The sequence below is a fragment of the Triticum aestivum genome, chromosome 1A, assembly GCF_018294505.1.
Source record: "Triticum aestivum cultivar Chinese Spring chromosome 1A, IWGSC CS RefSeq v2.1, whole genome shotgun sequence".
Lineage (NCBI taxonomy): Eukaryota > Viridiplantae > Streptophyta > Magnoliopsida > Poales > Poaceae > Triticum > Triticum aestivum.
Genome location: NC_057794.1, coordinates 4,519,992 through 4,538,260, shown reverse-complemented (window position 1 = coordinate 4,538,260; position 18,269 = coordinate 4,519,992). Strand labels below are relative to the sequence as shown.

Sequence of the window (18,269 nt, the reverse complement as noted above, 5' to 3'; positions counted from 1 at the left end):
CAACTGACTTTGGGTGCTCCCACACGGGTAGTCCAAACAGGTGGGGGCCTTACCGCGCTAGCTGCTCTTGTGGAGCCCACATGGCTCCCCAGCTTCCATTTTTTGTCTATAGAAATCTTTTATTTCATAAATAAATTCACAAAAAATAGCACATTCCGGCTCCTTGAAAATTTCACCTAAAAACCCCAGAACGGTATGAAACAGGAGTTGATCTTTGGGGTTGGATTATTAGGTTAGTCCAAATAAAAAAATACAAGTTATTAAAAGAAGTATGTAAAAATGGTATGATAATAATATGAAACAATCAAAAATTATAAATACGTCTGAGACATATCATCATGCTACTTGCCTTCAGGGAAAATACGGATTAATTAGAGAAAAAGTTGTCAGTGTAGTATATTTTTTATATTCTCAACATTTACAAAAGTGTCATGTAGTATATTATTTACTAACGGCGAGTATGGGTGCGTAATGGAGAGAGGCGTTTTGGAGGCCAAGCTCCATAGAGGCCTTTATTTTTGAAAAATGAAATTCAAACTTTTATGGTTCAAAAAATTCTGAAAAAAAATAAGCGTGTATGTAAGAATGTAACCCACATATGTGTAAAAATTCATGATGACATACCTTAAGTTGCGACCTGTACAAAAAAGACAAATTCATAACCCGGGAGGATGAATAGTATCATGGGTTAAACAGCCCCAGATTTTTCTTTTTTGCACAGCCCTCATTTCAATGTATTTTTAGCTCAAAATTTACACACATGTGTGTTATGCCTTCATTTATATCTGTATTTTTTCCAGAATTTTTTGAAATGTAAAAACATGAATTTTGATGAAATTTCAAATTTGAATTTGGAGGCCGAGCTCCAAAAGTGATTTCCGTGCGTAATGCGACTAACTTAAAAGGTATCTCCGATGTTTATTTTCCAATGTCACTAACTCAGAACGTATTTTGGGTGACGCCACTAATATTGTTCTACTAACGACATCGGCTAGCGCCCCCACTGATGACACCTTACCACTGGCATCATACTTGCGGCGTCGGCCTATAGCACCACTAACTATATATGTTTTACGAACGCTGGTAGCAGGCATTTCTGCACTAGTGAAACCAAATCCTTAATTATTTTATAACACCCGTTTTTCCTTCTCTATGCGGTACATGGGCCATTTCAGCAAGGCACCGGTCATGACCGTCTTAAATTTTTTTCGTCACACATGAACATAAAAAATTTGCTAGACATTTTAATAATTAGATGAGAAATTGTTTTCGTGGACATGGACATATCTTACAATGCCTTAACATTTTGATTATGTATTGGACGATTATATTAACATTTTATATATTTTTCAATGTTTGTTCTTACTTTTACATCTTGTTTGAGGATTTCTTACTCTTAGGTTATTTTATTGAGACATTGATTTTTCTGTGTTTTTCGAAACAAAACAAAAGTGTCTAGAAGGCCAAGAATAGCGCGCGTCGGGAAGCCCATGTACTAGAGAAAGCTCGCAATAGAACAGGCCCGCTCCCCTATCTTCCTACGCTAGGGTTTACACTCCCCTCTCCGCTCCTCTCAGGCGAGGTCGAGCGGCGGCGGCTACGGTCTATTGATTCTCTCTATCGCCGGCCGCTGTTTTTTTAGAACAAAGGCTCGAGAGAGAGCCCGGCTTTGAATTAACAAAGCCGTCAACCGGCCAGGAGTTACATCGGACAACACCTTACAAGAGGAAAAAGAAAAAGACGGCAGATACATGGTGCTACTAGACAGCTTGCAAACCTCAACAACACCAAACACTACAACATAATGAACAACAAAGCTTTGCTTGATGTCGATGATGTCCCCGGCCGCAGAATGAGCACCATAGGTGGAGCGGAAGCACTAACAAGATGAGACCCATCATAGGCAGGGAGCATGACGTCATCTGCACCAGGAGTGGCGAGCTGCAACAACCTACCCAAAACCATCTCCGAAGAGGACCCCTGCCCCTCGTCCTGGCTCGAAGGACGTCGTTCCGTCGGAAGGTGGGGAAGCTCACCCTAGAGCCAGATAAGATGGCAGCCACGAACAACCTTGAGAGATACTCAGCCTCGCCCCCAGCTGAGTCGAGCTCGCCTTGGAAGATCCTTGCCCACACACATAGAGCCACACACGAAGGGATGAAGCTATCAAGATCAAAGGTGCCAAGGAAGGAAGCGCAGAACGATAAAATCGGACCACGCAACCGTCGATCCCCCAATCCCCAAATCAGAATGCCCTCGCATCTCTCAAACCACCAGAGCGGCACCTCCAGGAAGGTGACGGCGTAGAGCGCCGCTGCCGGCCCATCCAAAAGGACGAGGTTTTCACCCGGGGCGAGAGGGGGGAGAGGGGAACAGAACCTTGACGGAGCCTCCGGGGAGGGGCACGACAACAGTTGATGTCGTCATCGCCGTGGCCGGGCCACACCGGCCAAGGATTTCTCCCGAACTGCCGCCACTCTCACACCCCAAACGCACTAGATCCGGCGACTAGGGACCGCCAAGGACCAGCAACGCCGGGGTGGAAGGAGCTATGAGAGGGGGAGGGAAAGACCTGCAGATCTGGCGCCGTCCGCCGGTGGAAGACCGCACGCGAAGACCAGCCACCAAACGACCGCCGCCACCACGCCGCCCGCGCGGCCAAGGAGGCGGAGCAGCACCCGCGACCACTGCCCGCCGGAGAGCCAGCCGTTGCCTCTCCTTCCGAGGCCGCCGCCTCGGCGTCCGTGGCTCTCCGCACGGAGGCGGAGCAGCAGATCCTCGCTGCCACCGTCCTCGTCGGCCGCACAGGCTTGCCCGGAGACCTACTCCGGTGGCGGCGAGGGGGGAGCTAGCAGGGGGCGGCGGCACGTGCTAGGGTTTTGTCGCCGCCCGAGTCGCCCCGAGCGGAGCGACGCGGGGGCTGTGCTAGTAAAACTTTCATCGCCGGCCGCTGTTTCTCGCTTCTCCTCCTAACCTACGGTTGTGCTCAAGCCTCAAGGAAGGTGCCGCCGTTTCTCGCTGCTCCTCTCCTCAGAGACCCCTCCCTCCCTCCCTGTTCCTTCCTCGATTCAACAAGCACACATATATCTACTAATAACTGCTCCATGTGAACTCAACTCATCGCCTGTGGCTGGCAAAATGATTGGTTTCCCTACTTTCTTTCTAATAACAATCTAGAGACAGATAAGGTGCTAGCTAGCTACTTTAATAAATCTCCATGCTTATGAACAACACACAGTTAAGTTTTCGATAGATACAGCAGAAACCGCTCAAAGTTCATTAATGTTGTAAAACCATTCTCCTAGGTAGGAGTACTAGTAGAAAGAAAGTAAGCTTTTTGCCTAGGGTTGCAGCAAATACTACCCTAGTTGAACAGATAGATTGTGTTGGGGAACGTTGCAGAAAACAAAAATTTTCCTACGGTTTCACCAAGATCCATCTATCAGTTCATCTAGCAACGAGTGATTGGATTGCATCTACATACCTTTGTAGATCACGCGCGGAAGCATTCAAAGAACGGGGATGAGGAAGTCGTACTCGACGTGATCCAAATCACCGGAGATCCTAGCGCCGAACGGACGGCACCTCCGCGTTCAACACACGTACGGTCAGCGTAACGTCTCCTCCTTCTTGATCCAGCAAGGGGGAAGGAGAGGTTGAGGAAGATGGCACCAGCAGCAGCACGACGGCGTGGTGGTGATGGAGCTGCAGTACTCCGGCAGGGCTTCGCCAAGCTCTATGGAGAAGGAGGAGGTGTTGGAGAGGGAGAGGGAGGCACCAATGGCGTGGGTAAGAGGCCCTCCCTCCCCCCCCCACTATATATAGGGGGCCTAGGGGGGCGCCGGCCCTAGGAGATGCAATCTCCTAGGGGGGCGGCGGCCAAGGGGTGGGGGGCTTGCCCCCCAAGCAAGGGGGCGCCCCTTTAGGGTTTCCCCCACCCTAGGCGCATGGGCCCTAGGGGAAGTGGCGCCCCAGCCCACTTTGGGCTGGATCCCTTCCCACTTCAGCCCATGGGGCCCTCCGGGATAGGTGGCCCCACCCGGTGGACCCCGGGACCCTTCCGGTGGTCCCGGTACAATATCGGTGACCCCGAAACTTGTCCCGATGGCCGAAATAGCACTTCCTATATATAATTCTTTACCTCCGGACCATTCCGAAACTCCTCATGACGTCCGGGATCTCATCCGGGACTCCGAACAACATTCGGGTTACTGCATATACATATCCCTACAACCCTAGCGTCACCGAACCTTAAGTGTGTAGACCCTACGAGTTCGGGAGACATGTAGACATGACCGAGATGGCTCTCCAGTCAATAACCAACAGCGGGATCTGGATACCCATGTTGGCTCCCACATGTTCCTCGATGATCTCATCGGTTGAACCACGATGTCGAGGATTCAAGCAACCCCGTATACAATTCCCTTTGTCAATCGGTATGTTACTTGCCCGAGATTCGATCGTCAGTATCCCAATACCTCGTTCAATCTCGTTACCGGCAAGTCACTTTACTCGTACCGTAATGCATGATCCCGTGACCAGACACTTGGTCACTTTGAGCTCATAATGATGATGCATTACCGAGTGGGCCCAGTGATACCTCTCCGTCATACGGAGTGACAAATCCCAGTCTTGATCCGTGTCAACCCAACAGACACTTTCGGAGATACCCGTAGTATACCTTTATGGTCACCCAGTTACGTTGTGACGTTTGGTACACCCAAAGTACTCCTACGGTATCCGGGAGTTACACGATCTCATGGTCTAAGGAAAGGATACTTGACATTGGAAAACTCTAGCAAACGAACTATACGATCTTGTGCTATGTTTAGGATTGGGTCTTGTCCATCACATCATTCTCCTAATGATGTGATCTCGTTATCAATGACATCCAATGTCCATAGTCAGGAAACCATGACTATCTGTTGATCAACGAGCTAGTCAACTAGAGGCTTACTAGGGACATGTTGGTGTCTGTTATTCACACATGTATTACAATTTCCGGATAACACAATTATAGCATGAATAAAAGACAATTATCATGAACAAGGAAATACAATAATAATCCTTTTATTATTGCCTCTAGGGCATATTTCCAACAGTCTCCCACTTGCACTAGAGTCAATAATCTAGTTACATTGTGATGAATCGAACACCCATGGAATTCTGGTGTTGATCATGTTTTGCTCTAGGGAGAGGTTTAGTCAACGGATCTGCTACATTCAGGTCCGTATGTACTTTACAAATATCTATGTCTCCATCTTGAACATTTTCACGAATGGAGTTGAAGCGACGCTTGATGTGCCTTGTCTTCTTGTGAAAACTAGGCTCCTTGGCAAGTGCAATAGCTCCAGTGTTGTCACAGAAGAGCTTGATCGGCCCCGACGCATTGGGTATGACTCCTAGGTCGGTGATGATCTCCTTCACCCAAATTGCTTCATGTGCTGCCTCCAAGGCTGCCATATACTCCGCTTCACATGTAGATCCCGCCACGACGCTCTGCTTGCAACTGCACCAGCTTACTGCCCCACCATTCAAAATATACACGTATCCGGTTTGTGACTTAGAGTCATCCAGATCTGTGTCGAAGCTAGCGTCGACGTAACCCTTTACGACGAGCTCTTCGTCACCTCCATAAACAAGAAACATTTCCTTAGTCCTTTTCAGGTACTTCAGGATATTCTTGACCGCTGTCCAGTGTTCCTTGTCGGGATTACTTTGGTACCTACCTACCAAACTTACGGCAAGGTTTACATCAGGTCTGGTACACAGCATGGCATACATAATAGAACCTATGGCTGAGGCATAGGGGATGACACTCATCTCTTCTATATCTTCTACCGTGGTCGGACATTGAGTTGAGCTCAATTTCACACCTTGTAACACAGGTAAGAACCCCTTCTTAGACTGATCCATATTAAACTTCTTCAATATCTTATCAAGGTATGTGCTTTGTGAAAGACCTATGAGGCGTCTCGATCTATCTCTATAGATCTTGATGCCTAATATATAAGCAGCTTCTCCAAGGTCCTTCATTGAAAAACTCTTATTCAAGTAGGCCTTAATGTTGTCCAAGAGTTCTATATCATTTCCCATCAAAAGTATGTCATCTACATATAATATGAGAAATGCTACAGAGCTCCCACTCACTTTCTTGTACACGCAGGCTTCTCCATAAGTCTGCATAAATCCAAATGCTTTGATCATCTTATCAAAGCGAATGTTCCAACTCTGAGATGCTTGCACCAGCCCATAAATCGAGCGTTGGAGTTTGCACACCTTGTCAGCATTCTTAGGATCGACAAAACCTTCCGGTTGCATCATATACAATTCTTCCTTAAGGAAACCATTAAGGAATGCCGTTTTGATGTCCATTTGCCATATCTCATAATCATAGAATGCAGCAATTGCTAACATGATTCGGATGGACTTCAGCTTCGCTACCGGTGAGAAAGTCTCATCGTAGTCAACCCCTTGAACTTGTCGATAACCCTTAGCAACAAGCCGAGCTTTATAGATGGTCACATTACCATCCGCGTCTGTCTTCTTCTTAAAGATCCATTTATTTTCTATGGCTCGCCGCTCAACGGGCAAGTCAGTCAAAGTCCATACTTCGTTTTCATACATGGATCCTATCTCGGATTTCATGGCTTCCAGCCATTTGTCGGAATCCGGGCCCACCATCGCTTCTTCATAGTTCAAAGGTTCACCGTTGTCTAACAACATGATTTCCAAGACAGGGTTGCCGTACCACTCTGGTGCGGAACGCGTCCTTGTGGACCTACGAATTTCAGTAGGAGCTTGATCAGAAGTATCTTGATCATCATCATTAACTTCCTTTCTAGTCGGTGCAGGCACCTCAGGAACATTTTCTTGAGTTGCGCCTTTTTCCGGTTCAAGAGGTAATACTTCATCAAGTTCTACTTTCCTCCCACTTACTTCTTTCGAGAGAAACTCTTTCTCTAGAAAGGATCCATTCTTGGCAACAAAGATCTTGCCTTCGGATCTGAGGTAGAAGGTATACACAATAGTTTCTTTAGGGTATCCTATGAAGACGCATTTTTCCGACTTGGGTTCGAGCTTTTCAGGTTGAAGTTTCTTGACATAAGCATCGCATCCCCAAACTTTTAGAAACGACAGCTTAGGCTTCTTCCCAAACCATAATTTCATACGGTGTCGTCTCAACGGATTTCGACGGAGCCCTATTTAAAGTGAATGCGGCAGTCTCTAAAGCATAGCCCCAAAATGACAGCGGTAAATCGGTAAGAGACATCATAGATCGCACCATATCTAATAGAGTGCGATTACGATGTTCGGACACACCATTACGCTGAGGTGTTCCAGGCGGCGTGAGTTGTGAAACTATTCCACATTTTCATAAGTGTGTACCAAATTCGTGACTCAAGTATTCTCCTCCACGATCTGATCGCAAAAACTTGATTTTTCTGTCACGTTGATTCTCAACCTCACTCTGAAATTCTTTGAACTTTTCAAAGGTTTCAGACTTGTGTTTCATTAAGTAGATATACCCATATCTACTCAAGTCATCAGTGAGGGTGAGAACATAACGATAGCCACCACGAGCCTCAACGCTCATTGGACCGCACACATCAGTATGTATGATTTCCAATAGGTTGGTTGCTCGCTCCATTGTTCCTGAGAACGGAGTCTTGGTCATTTTACCCATGAGGCATGGTTCGCACGTGTCAAATGATTCATAATCAAGAGACTCTAAAAGTCCATCTGCATGGAGCTTCTTCATGCGTTTGACACCTATGTGACCAAGGCGACAGTGCCACAAGTATGTGGGACTATCATTATCAACCTTACATCTTTTGGTATTCACACTATGAACATGTGTAGCATTACGCTCGAGATTCATTAAGAATAAACCATTCACCATTGAGGCATGACCATAAAACATATCTCTCATATAAGTAGAATAACCATTATTCTCGGATTTAATTGAGTAGCCATCTCGAATTAAACGAGATCCCGATACAATGTTCATGCTCAAAGCTGACACTAAATAACAATTATTAAGGTTTAAAACTAATCCCGAAGGTAAATGTAGAGGTAGCGTGCCGACGGCGATCACATTGACTTTGGAACCATTCCCGACGCGCATCGTCACCTCGTTCTTTGCCAGTCTCCGCTTATTCCGCAGCTCCTGCTTTGAGTTACAAATGTGAGCAACTGCACCGGTATCAAATACCCAGGAGCTACTACGAGTACTGGTAAGGTACACATCAATTACATGTATATCACATATACCTTTTGTTTTGCCGGCCTTCTTGTCCGCGAAGTATTTGGGGCAGTTCCGCTTCCAGTGACCACTTCCCTTGCAATAAAAGCACTCAGTCTCGGGCTTGGGTCCATTCTTTGGCTTCTTCCCGGCAACTTGCTTGCCGGGCGCGGCAACTCCCTTGCCATCCTTCTTGAAGTTCTTTTTACCCTTGCCCTTCTAGAACTTAGTGGTTTTATTCACCATCAACACTTGATGTTCCTTCTTGACTTCTACCTCTGCTGATTTCAGCATTGAAAATAACTCAGGAATGGTCTTTTCCATCCCCTGCATATTGAAGTTCATCAAAAAGCTCTTGTAGCTTGGTGGAAGCGACTGGAGGATTCTGTCAATGACCGCATCATCCGGGAGATTAACTCCCAGCTGAGTCAAGCGATTATGTAATCCAGACATAGTGAGTATGTGCTCACTGACAGAACTATTTTCCTCCATCTTACAGCTGAAGAATTTGTCGGAGACTTCATATCTCTCGACCCGGGCATGAGCTTGAAAAACCATTTTCAGCTCTTCGAACATCTCATATGCTCCATGTCTCTCAAAACGCTTTTGGAGCCCCGGCTCTAAGCTGTAAAGCATGCCGCACTGAACGAGGGAGTAGTCATCAGCACGTGTCTGCCAAGCGTTCATAACGTCTTGGTTCTGTGGGACGGGTGCGTCACCTAGCGGTGCTTGTAGGACATATTCTTTCTTGGCAGCTATGAGGATGATCCTCAGGTTCCGGACCCAGTCTGTATAGTTGCTGCCATCGTCTTTCAGCTTGGTTTTCTCTAGGAACGCGTTGAAGTTGAGGACTACATTGGCCATTTGATCTACAAGACATATTGTAAATACTTTAGACTAAGTTCATGATAATTAAGTTCATCTAATCAAATTATTCAATGAACTCCCACTTAGATAGACATCCCTCCTGTTATCTAAGTATAACATGATCCGAGTTAACTAGGCCGTGTCCGATCATCACGTGAGACGGACTAGTCAACATCGGTGAACATCTTCATGTTGATCGTATCTTCTATACGACTCATGCTCGACCTTTCGGTCTTCTGTGTTCCGAGGCCATGTTTGTACATGCTAGGCTCGTCAAGTCAACCTAAGTCTTTGCATTTGTAAATCTGTCTTACACCCGTTGTATGTGAATGTTGGAATCTAACACCCGATCATCACGTGGTGCTTCGAAACAACGAACTGTCGCAACGGTGCACAGTTAGGGGGAACACTTTCTTGAAATTATTATGAGGGATCATCTTATTTACTACCGTCGTTCTAAGTAAACAAGATGCAAAAACATGATAAACATCACATGCAATAATAATAGTGACATGATATGGCCAATATCACATAGCTCCTTTGATCTCCATCTTGGGGCTCCATGATCATCCTGTCACCGGCATGACACCATGATCTCCATCATCATGATCTCCATCATCGTGTCTCCATGAAGTTGCTCGCCAACTATTACTTCTACTACTATGGCTAACATGTTTAGCAATAAAGTAAAGTAATTTACATGGCGTTTCTCAATGACATGCAGGTCATACAAAAAAATAAAGACAACCCCTATGGCTCCTGCCGCTAGTCATACTCATCGACATGCAAGTCGTGATTCCTATTACAAGAACATGATCTCATACATCACATATATATATCATTCATCATTCATCACAACTTTGGCCATATCATATCACAAAACACTTGCGGCAAAAACAAGTTAGACGTCATCTAATTGTTGTTGCAAGTTTTACGTGGCTGCAAGAGGGTTCTAGCAAGAACGTTTTCTTACCTACGTGAAAGCCACAACGTGATTTGTCAACTTTTATTTACCCTTCATAAGGACCCTTTTCATCGAATCCGCTCCAACTAAAGTGGGAGAGACAGACACCCGCCAGCCACCTTATGCAACTAGTGCATGTTAGTCGGTGGAACCGGTCTCACGTAAGCGTACGTGTAAGGTTGGTCCGGACCACTTCATCCCATAATACCGTTGAAGCAAGATAAGACTAGTAGCGGCAAGAAAGTTGACAACATCTACGCCCACAACAAATTGTGTTCTACTCGCGCAAGAAGAACTACGCATAGACCTAGCTCATGATGCCACTGTTGGGGAACGTTGCAGAAAACAAAAATTTTCCTACGGTTTCACCAAGATCCATCTATGAGTTCATCTAGCAACGAGTGATTGGATTGCATCTACATACCTTTGTAGATCACGCGCGGAAGCGTTCAAAGAACGGGGATGAGGAAGTCGTACTCGACGTGATCCAAATCACCGGAGATCCTAGCGCCGAACGGACGGCACCTCCGCGTTCAACACACGTACGGTCAGCGTAACGTCTCCTCCTTCTTGATCCAGCAAGGGGGAAGGAGAGGTTGAGGAAGATGGCACCAGCAGCAGCACGACGGCGTGGTGATGATGGAGCTGCAGTACTCCGGCAGGGCTTCGCCAAGCTCTATGGAGAAGGAGGAGGTGTTGGAGAGGGAGAGGGAGGCACCAATGGCGTGGGTAAGAGGCCCTCCCTCCCCCCCACTATATATAGGGGGTCTAGGGGGGGCGCCGGCCCTAGGAGATGCAATCTCCTAGGGGGCGGCGGCCAAGTTACCCCCACCCTAGGCGCATGGGCCCTAGGGGAAGTGGCGCCCCAGCCCACTTTGGGCTGGATCCCTTCCCACTTCAGCCCATGGGGCCCTCCGGGATAGGTGGCCCCACCCAGTGGACCCTGGGACCCTTCCGGTGGTCCCGGTACAATACCGGTGACCCCGAAACTTGTCCCGATGGCCGAAATAGCACTTCCTATATATAATTCTTTACCTCCGGACCATTCTGAAACTCCTCATGACGTCCGGGATCTCATCCGGAACTCCGAACAACATTCGGGTTACTGCATATACATATCCCTACAACCCTAGCATCACCGAACCTTAAGTGTGTAGACCCTACGGGTTCGGGAGACATGTAGACATGACCGAGATCGCTCTCCGGTCAATAACCAACAGCGGGATCTGGATACCCATGTTGGCTCCCACATGCTCCTCGATGATCTCATCGGTTGAACCACGATGTCGAGGATTCAAGCAACCCCGTATACAATTCCCTTTGTCAATCGGTATGTTACTTGCCCGAGATTCGGTCGTCAGTATCCCAATACCTCGTTCAATCTCGTTACCGGCAAGTCACTTTACTCGTACCGTAATGCATGATCCCGTGACCAGACACTTGGTCACTTTGAGCTCATAATGATGATGCATTACCGAGTGGGCCCAGTGATACCTCTCCGTCATACGGAGTGACAAATCCCAGTCTTGATCCGTGTCAACCCAACAGACACTTTCAGAGATACCCGTAGTATACCTTTATGGTCACCCAGTTACGTTGTGACGTTTGGTACACCCAAAGTACTCCTACGGTATCCGGGAGTTACACGATCTCATGGTCTAAGGAAAGGATACTTGACATTGGAAAACTCTAGCAAACGAACTATAAGATCTTGTGCTATGTTTAGGATTGGGTCTTGTCCATCACATCATTCTCCTAATGATGTGATCTCGTTATCAATGACATCCAATGTCCATAGTCAGGAAACCATGACTATCTGTTGATCAACGAGCTAGTCAACTAGAGGCTTATGAGGGACTTGTTGGTGTCTGTTATTCACACATGTATTACGATTTCCGGATAACACAATATAGCATGAATAAAAGACAATTATCATGAACAAGGAAATATAATAATAATCCTTTTATTATTGCCTCTAGGGCATATTTCCAACAGATTGGCCTTGTGAAACTCAGCTCATCGGCTGTTTGAAAAATGATTGATTTCCCTACTTTCTTTCTTGAACAACCAATTGCTACTAGTACTAACTAATTTGCATATATGCTCTGGTTTTCTTGTTATTAATTAGCTAGGTGCCTCCAAATAAGTTGTTGGTTCAGATTCTGCACGTTTCTTTGCATTCTATATCTTAGTTCATTGTTCAGGCTCTGCTTGCTATACTTAATTATGATGGTAGCTAGTTTAATTTAATGATGATGTGGCCCGCCTGTAGTGTCATTTTTTCTCGATGAGTGAACAGATATTTTCTACTTGTGGAGCTACCTATTTTAATAAATCTCCATGCTTGTGAACAACAGACAATTATGTTTTGCACAGATACAGCAGAAATTGCTCTAACTTCATCAGTAGTATATTCTCCATAATGAGTGTCTGTCCCCAGTGTCATATCCATCTATCTTCACATGCATTATTATTCTGATATATCGTAATTTTGAGTCCTCCACTTCGGTTGTTTTCTGAACCTTGATATGTATTACCTGATGATTGGTACGGCTGAATTGAATTTGTTCGATGGAGGACCTACCAGAGGCTCTGGTGACAGAGATTCTCAACAGGGTCACCAGGACAAGTGATCTCAATTCTCTTTCCCTTGTGTCAAAGCAGCTCTACAAGATAGAGGGGAATCAAAGGGGTGCTATCCGTGTTGGTTCCGGTCTTTGCACTGCTATAGAAGCACTGACATCATTGTGCGCCCGGTTCCCAAATCTGCAGAAAGTGGAAATTGATTACTCTGATTGGATACCTGGACATGGAAAGCAGTTGGACAACAAAGGCCTTTCTGTGTTTTCATCTCACTATTCCTCGCTGGTTGACCTCACCTTAAGCTTTTGCTCACATATTGATGACTCTGGGCTTGCTTGTTTAGCTTATTGCAAGACATTGCTGTCTCTCACGCTCAACTCCACACCAAAAGTAACATCAGTTGGGCATTTCTCGGTTGCAGTCGGTTGCACAAGTCTATCTGCTCTCCACCTTATTGGTTGCGAGAAAATTGACAGTGTAGAGTGGCTGGAATACCTTGGTAGGGATGGATCATTGGAAGAGCTTGTAGTGAAGAATTGCAAAGGAATCAATCATCATGACTTCATAAAGTTTGGTTCAGGATGGATGAAGCTCCAGAAGTTTGAGTTTGAGGGCAAAAGAGGAAAATATGATTGTATTACAAGTGATGTGGTCTATGACTCCTCGTACGATGCTCACGGCATGGATTTGTATGATTTCTGCTGTGAGAGTTTGAAGGATTTAAGGTTGGCGCGTATTGAAACTTGGCCGGAAGTAGGACTTCGTGTTGTCCTAGGGAAATGTAAAACATTGGAGAAACTTTGCCTTGAGTGTGTTTGTGCTCTAAATGACAATGACATGATTGCATTATCTCGGAGCTACAGCAACCTTAAAAGCATCTCACTTTGGCTCAACCTACATCACTACTCTAGTGATGTCGGCTATTGTGAAACCAGGACGTTATTTACTGATAACAACCTTTACACTCTAGCCCTAAACTGTCGTATGCTTCAGATGGTAGACCTCAGCTTTACAGGATGTTCCCCTGACTGGCCATCAGAAATAGGATTCACACAAGAGTGTTTTCTGGCACTCATTCAGTCCTGCCCGATTCGTGTTCTTGCGCTAAATACCGCCAACTTCTTTGATGACGAGGGGATGAAGGGCCTCTCATCCTCACCACATCTGGAAACACTTCAGCTTATAGTGTGTCATGCGGTAACTGATGCTGGGATGCGCTCCATTGCGCACACCCCAGGCTTGAGTAATCTCACACTTCAGTTGTGTCATTACATTACTGATGTTGGAGTGGCTGAACTGAGGCATGCACATAAGTTAGAGTCTTTGGTCATTGAGTGTTGTGGTGAGGTCTCTCTGCAAGCTGCGCAGGGTGTCGCCAAGTCAGTTCACTACTCCAGCAACTATTCAGATGCCCTTAGGAAGAGAATTGGTCTTGGCGGCTATTGATGATGTGGTCTCCAAAATTTTCACTATAAATTTGTTGCTGAAGACATCAAGTTGTTCAGTGTGCATCATTGGACAAGGTTGTACGCATCACCCGACCTAGATTCACTTGTGTGGACTTTCTATTGCCTTCTACCGTTACTGTATAATTTTTCTGTATGACAGTCTAATGATGACCTTTGGATGGCATCTGGTGAATGAAACTTTAATAGTGTAATAGGCACCACTGGTGTATTACTATCAATCTCTACTCCTAACTAGTATAACGCCCGTGCGTTGCCACGGGCTCTTCAGAATTTATAATCAGTATCTTTCATTTATCATTCCCTCATATTGGGTGATTATGGGGTGCTCTAATTAGAAACACAACAATCAAATATTAGGAAATTTCATCGAACGAACAACAACGAATAATACGATATCTATCAAACGAATAAAATGAGGTCATATTTTTGGTCCGTCATGCACTTCTGTTGAAAAGTGCCTATCCCTTTTAGAATCAACCCACTGTTTGCTCGCACGCAAAAAAATACATCTCTAAAGTGGGGAACCGATCGGTGCCAAAAAGAACTCAAACTCCTATCCAATCTCGACTTCGTGCTCTTCCACTTCCATTGATAAAGATGGGACGTCAAGGGTTTCATCATGATGACCTCGAGCAGCCGCCGACATCCATCCCCACATCTACCCCTACCCCCTGCTGCCGCTTGCACTGTCCTTGCTCCTCGAGGGAGCTAGGGACACAATGTTCTCTAGGATGGGCATGACCAGATCCACGAGGAGGCCACATTCTTCCATGGGAACCCAACCAAGCACACCACCCTCCGCAACCATCCAATCCCGGCCTAACAAAGTCAAGACCCGCCATCGATGCACAAATCAGGCTCGCCGCATCCAGGTTCACTGCAAGTCTGCGACGAGTCTGTAGTCGACATCTTGACTTTGGCTATCCCCACGGAAGAATCATCGGATCCTGCTTACTTTTACCATCACTTCGTCTCTTCCCAAGGCAGCGACTACAGACTTGATTCTTCCGTGGAGACGAAGTGATGGTAAAAGTAAGCAGGATCCGATGATTCTTCCGTGGGGATAGCCAAAGTCAAGATGTCGACTACAGACTCGTCGCAGACTTGCAGTGAACCTGGATGCGGCGAGCCTGATTTGTGCATCGATGGCGGGTCTTGACTTTGTTAGGCCGGGATTGGATGGTTGCGGAGGGTGGTGTGCTTGGTTGGGTTCCCATGGAAGAATGTGGCCTCCTCGTGGATCTGGTCATGCCCATCCTAGAGAACATTGTGTCCCTAGCTCCCTCGAGGAGTAAGGACAGTGCAAGCGGCAGCAGGGGGTAGGGGTAGATGTGGGGAGGGATGTCGGCGGCTGCTCGAGGTCATCATGATGAAACCCTTGACGTCCCATCTTTATCAATGGAAGTGAAAGAGCACGAAGTCGAGATTGGATAGGAGTTTGAGTTCTTTTTGGCACCGATCGGTTTCCCACTTTAGAGATGTATTTTTTTGCGTGCGAGCAAACAGTGGGTTGATTCTAAAAGGGATAGGCACTTTTCAACAGAAGTGCATGACGGACCAAAAATATGACCTCATTTTATTCGTTTGATAGATATCGTATTATTCGTTGTTGTTCGTTCGATGAAATTTCCTAATATTTGATTGTTGTGTTTCTAATTAGAGCACCCCATAATCATCCAATATGAGGGGATGATAAATGAAAGATACTGATTATAAATTTTGAAGAGCCCGTGGCAACGCACGGGCGTTATACTAGTCAACCATAATTTCTACATAAGTAGGCCCCAAGATTCTCTGTTTTTGCTGTGGAGGCACTATATGACAGTTTGGTGCTACTTATTTGTATTATTTAAGCAAATGTCATGGACCCTTTTTTATTGTGCAAGTGATTTTTGTTAAGATTAATTACAAATGTAATTAGGGGAAATCTTCCCTTGCCCAACCGTCGCGCGGTTGCCTCCCGCACAAACGCATCTGGTCTGGAACCGATATCTTGTCCGAACCGTCGTATCCTTCCAGACCATATAAATGGCATCCTGTAACCATCAATGAGATCAATCAATCACTTAGATTGAAAACACGTTATCAGCACGCTCGTAACCGAGAGCACCAGGCCTCAAAACTTTCGCACGACCGCGCATCGTGCCCTCGTCGTCGGCCGCCCGCGCCGTGGCCGTTCCGGGCCGCGTAGCTACTGCGCCCCGCCCGAGCCAGGCCGTGGCCGGCTCCGCCCGGCCATGCCGCGCGTCGCGCCATCGCCTTCTGGCCGCGCTGGCCGCCCCGCGCCTCGGCCGCCGCCCTCCCCGCCGCGCCCCAAACCACGGCCTCCGCGCTGCAACATGCCCCCGCGCCCGGCCGCCCGGCTGCGCGCCCTCCTGCCCGTGGCCGCTGCCTGGCCGCGCCGCGCTCCCGCGCTCTGTCGCGCCCTCGCGCGCACCTGTCCCGCCAACGCGGGCTGGAGCACTCTCGCCGAGAGGCTTTACGGCCGCACCATGGCCGCCATCGACCGCCGTGCCGGGACTTGAGCACCGGCCAGTCGAACGAGGTCGTCATAATCGACGACGATGATGAGGCCGGGGCGCTGCCGTCTCCAACTCCTGCGGTTGTTGAAGCCAAAGCCAACGATGTGGTTGTCGACGCGGACACTGTCGGGCCGTCGCGCCTGCCACTCCTCCGCCTTTGCCTCGCACAGGCGCTCGCCGTCGCCTCATGGCTCTCGGCGTCACGCTTCCCAGCCCGCCGGACGCCTCGCCATCAAGTAGCCGAGGCCGCCGTGCCGGCTCATGGAGCCCGGCCGCGCTGGGACTGACGAACGGCGTCGCGCCCGAGACGCAGCTCCCTGGCGGATCCTCGGATGAGGACGAGCGTGACGGGAACACATCTCGTCGCCGGTGAACGCTGCTCCGGTGGCATGCGTGGAGGTGGTGGCGGCCATGGGCTCTCCGGCTCTCCGCCTTTTTGAGTCCCAGGAAGATTGGGGATTTATTCTCTAAAGTCTGTCTCCTTATCCGAACGTGGCCATGTGCGCTCTGCCTTACGTGGCCAGGCCATGTACATGCTGCAGGGAATCACCAGCAGCCTGTGTATTTGTTTATTGTCTACTAGTTGCTTGATCATTTCACTGGTACCAATACTAGTCCACTTATTAGCAACAGTGGTTCTAGTAGTGATCTATTCCTGTTTTAGACTAAATTCTCTAGAATATGTTTTCCGCGATTGAAATTAAGTTTTCTCGTACAACAATATAAATTTGCGATTGAGAATTATTAGTTTCTCGCAAAACAATCTCATTGCGATTGAGATCAATTTTCTCTCGCAAATTATTAATTCACCTCGCTGAATTATCTTGCAACTTGATACAAGATCATCTCATTTTAATTTGAGGTCTATACAATTCAAGTTTTTCACTTGAACATCAAGTTTGCAGCCTCATTATTATTCACTACATCAGTAGTGTTTTTCTGTTGAGTACTGAGATGTACTAGAAGAACGCCCGTGCGTTGCAACGGGGCCACATTAACTTTAAGAGTTTAATATTAATCATGTTAATAATACATTTAATATTCTCATACATATCAAGTGACATTGGCGACCTTTTTTGTTAATTTAGCAACGGGCTCAGTTGCAACGGGGTCTTTATACATATCAGACAACTCGCTACTACTTAAACTACAACTATGGCTACCAATATTTTTTTGTCAATTTAGCTCAGCAATAGTGCCTGGCTTAATAGACTGCTTTGCATTCACCCCCTCAGAAGACAGAGAGAACCAACTCAACATGTCAGAAGATTAACAGAAATTTCATTTGTATGGCATGAACATATAGCAGGAGCACCAACACATAGATCAGCAGAGAGCAGAGCACAGCATGCACACACTCGGGCCATCTATATCATACACACACAGCAACGCACACACGCATCACGCTGACATACACATACAGAAAAGTAGGCACACACGCATCATGCGCATTGGCCGGTGCGATGCACGCAGAGCAAGTACGTACGCACGGAGAGCAAGCTAGCAAGCACGCACGCGTCCAACCCCGCCGCTGCATGCGCTGGCAGAAGGTGAGGCAGCAAGGGAGACTGCACATTGAAGTTGTCCATGCAAGGCTGGAGGTGCTGGGCCGGTGACAG

The 18,269-nt window shown here is 47.0% G+C and overlaps 1 protein-coding gene across 1 annotated transcript; it reads left to right on the top strand.

The window, feature by feature from the left end:
• Positions 1-12,647: 12,647 nt before the first annotated feature.
• On the top strand, positions 12,648-14,105 carry LOC123071402 (F-box/LRR-repeat protein 14-like). Its single transcript, XM_044494948.1, has one exon. It carries the CDS (start codon positions 12,648-12,650, stop codon positions 14,103-14,105), a length of 1,458 nt encoding a protein of 485 aa, XP_044350883.1.
• Positions 14,106-18,269: the final 4,164 nt, after the last annotated feature.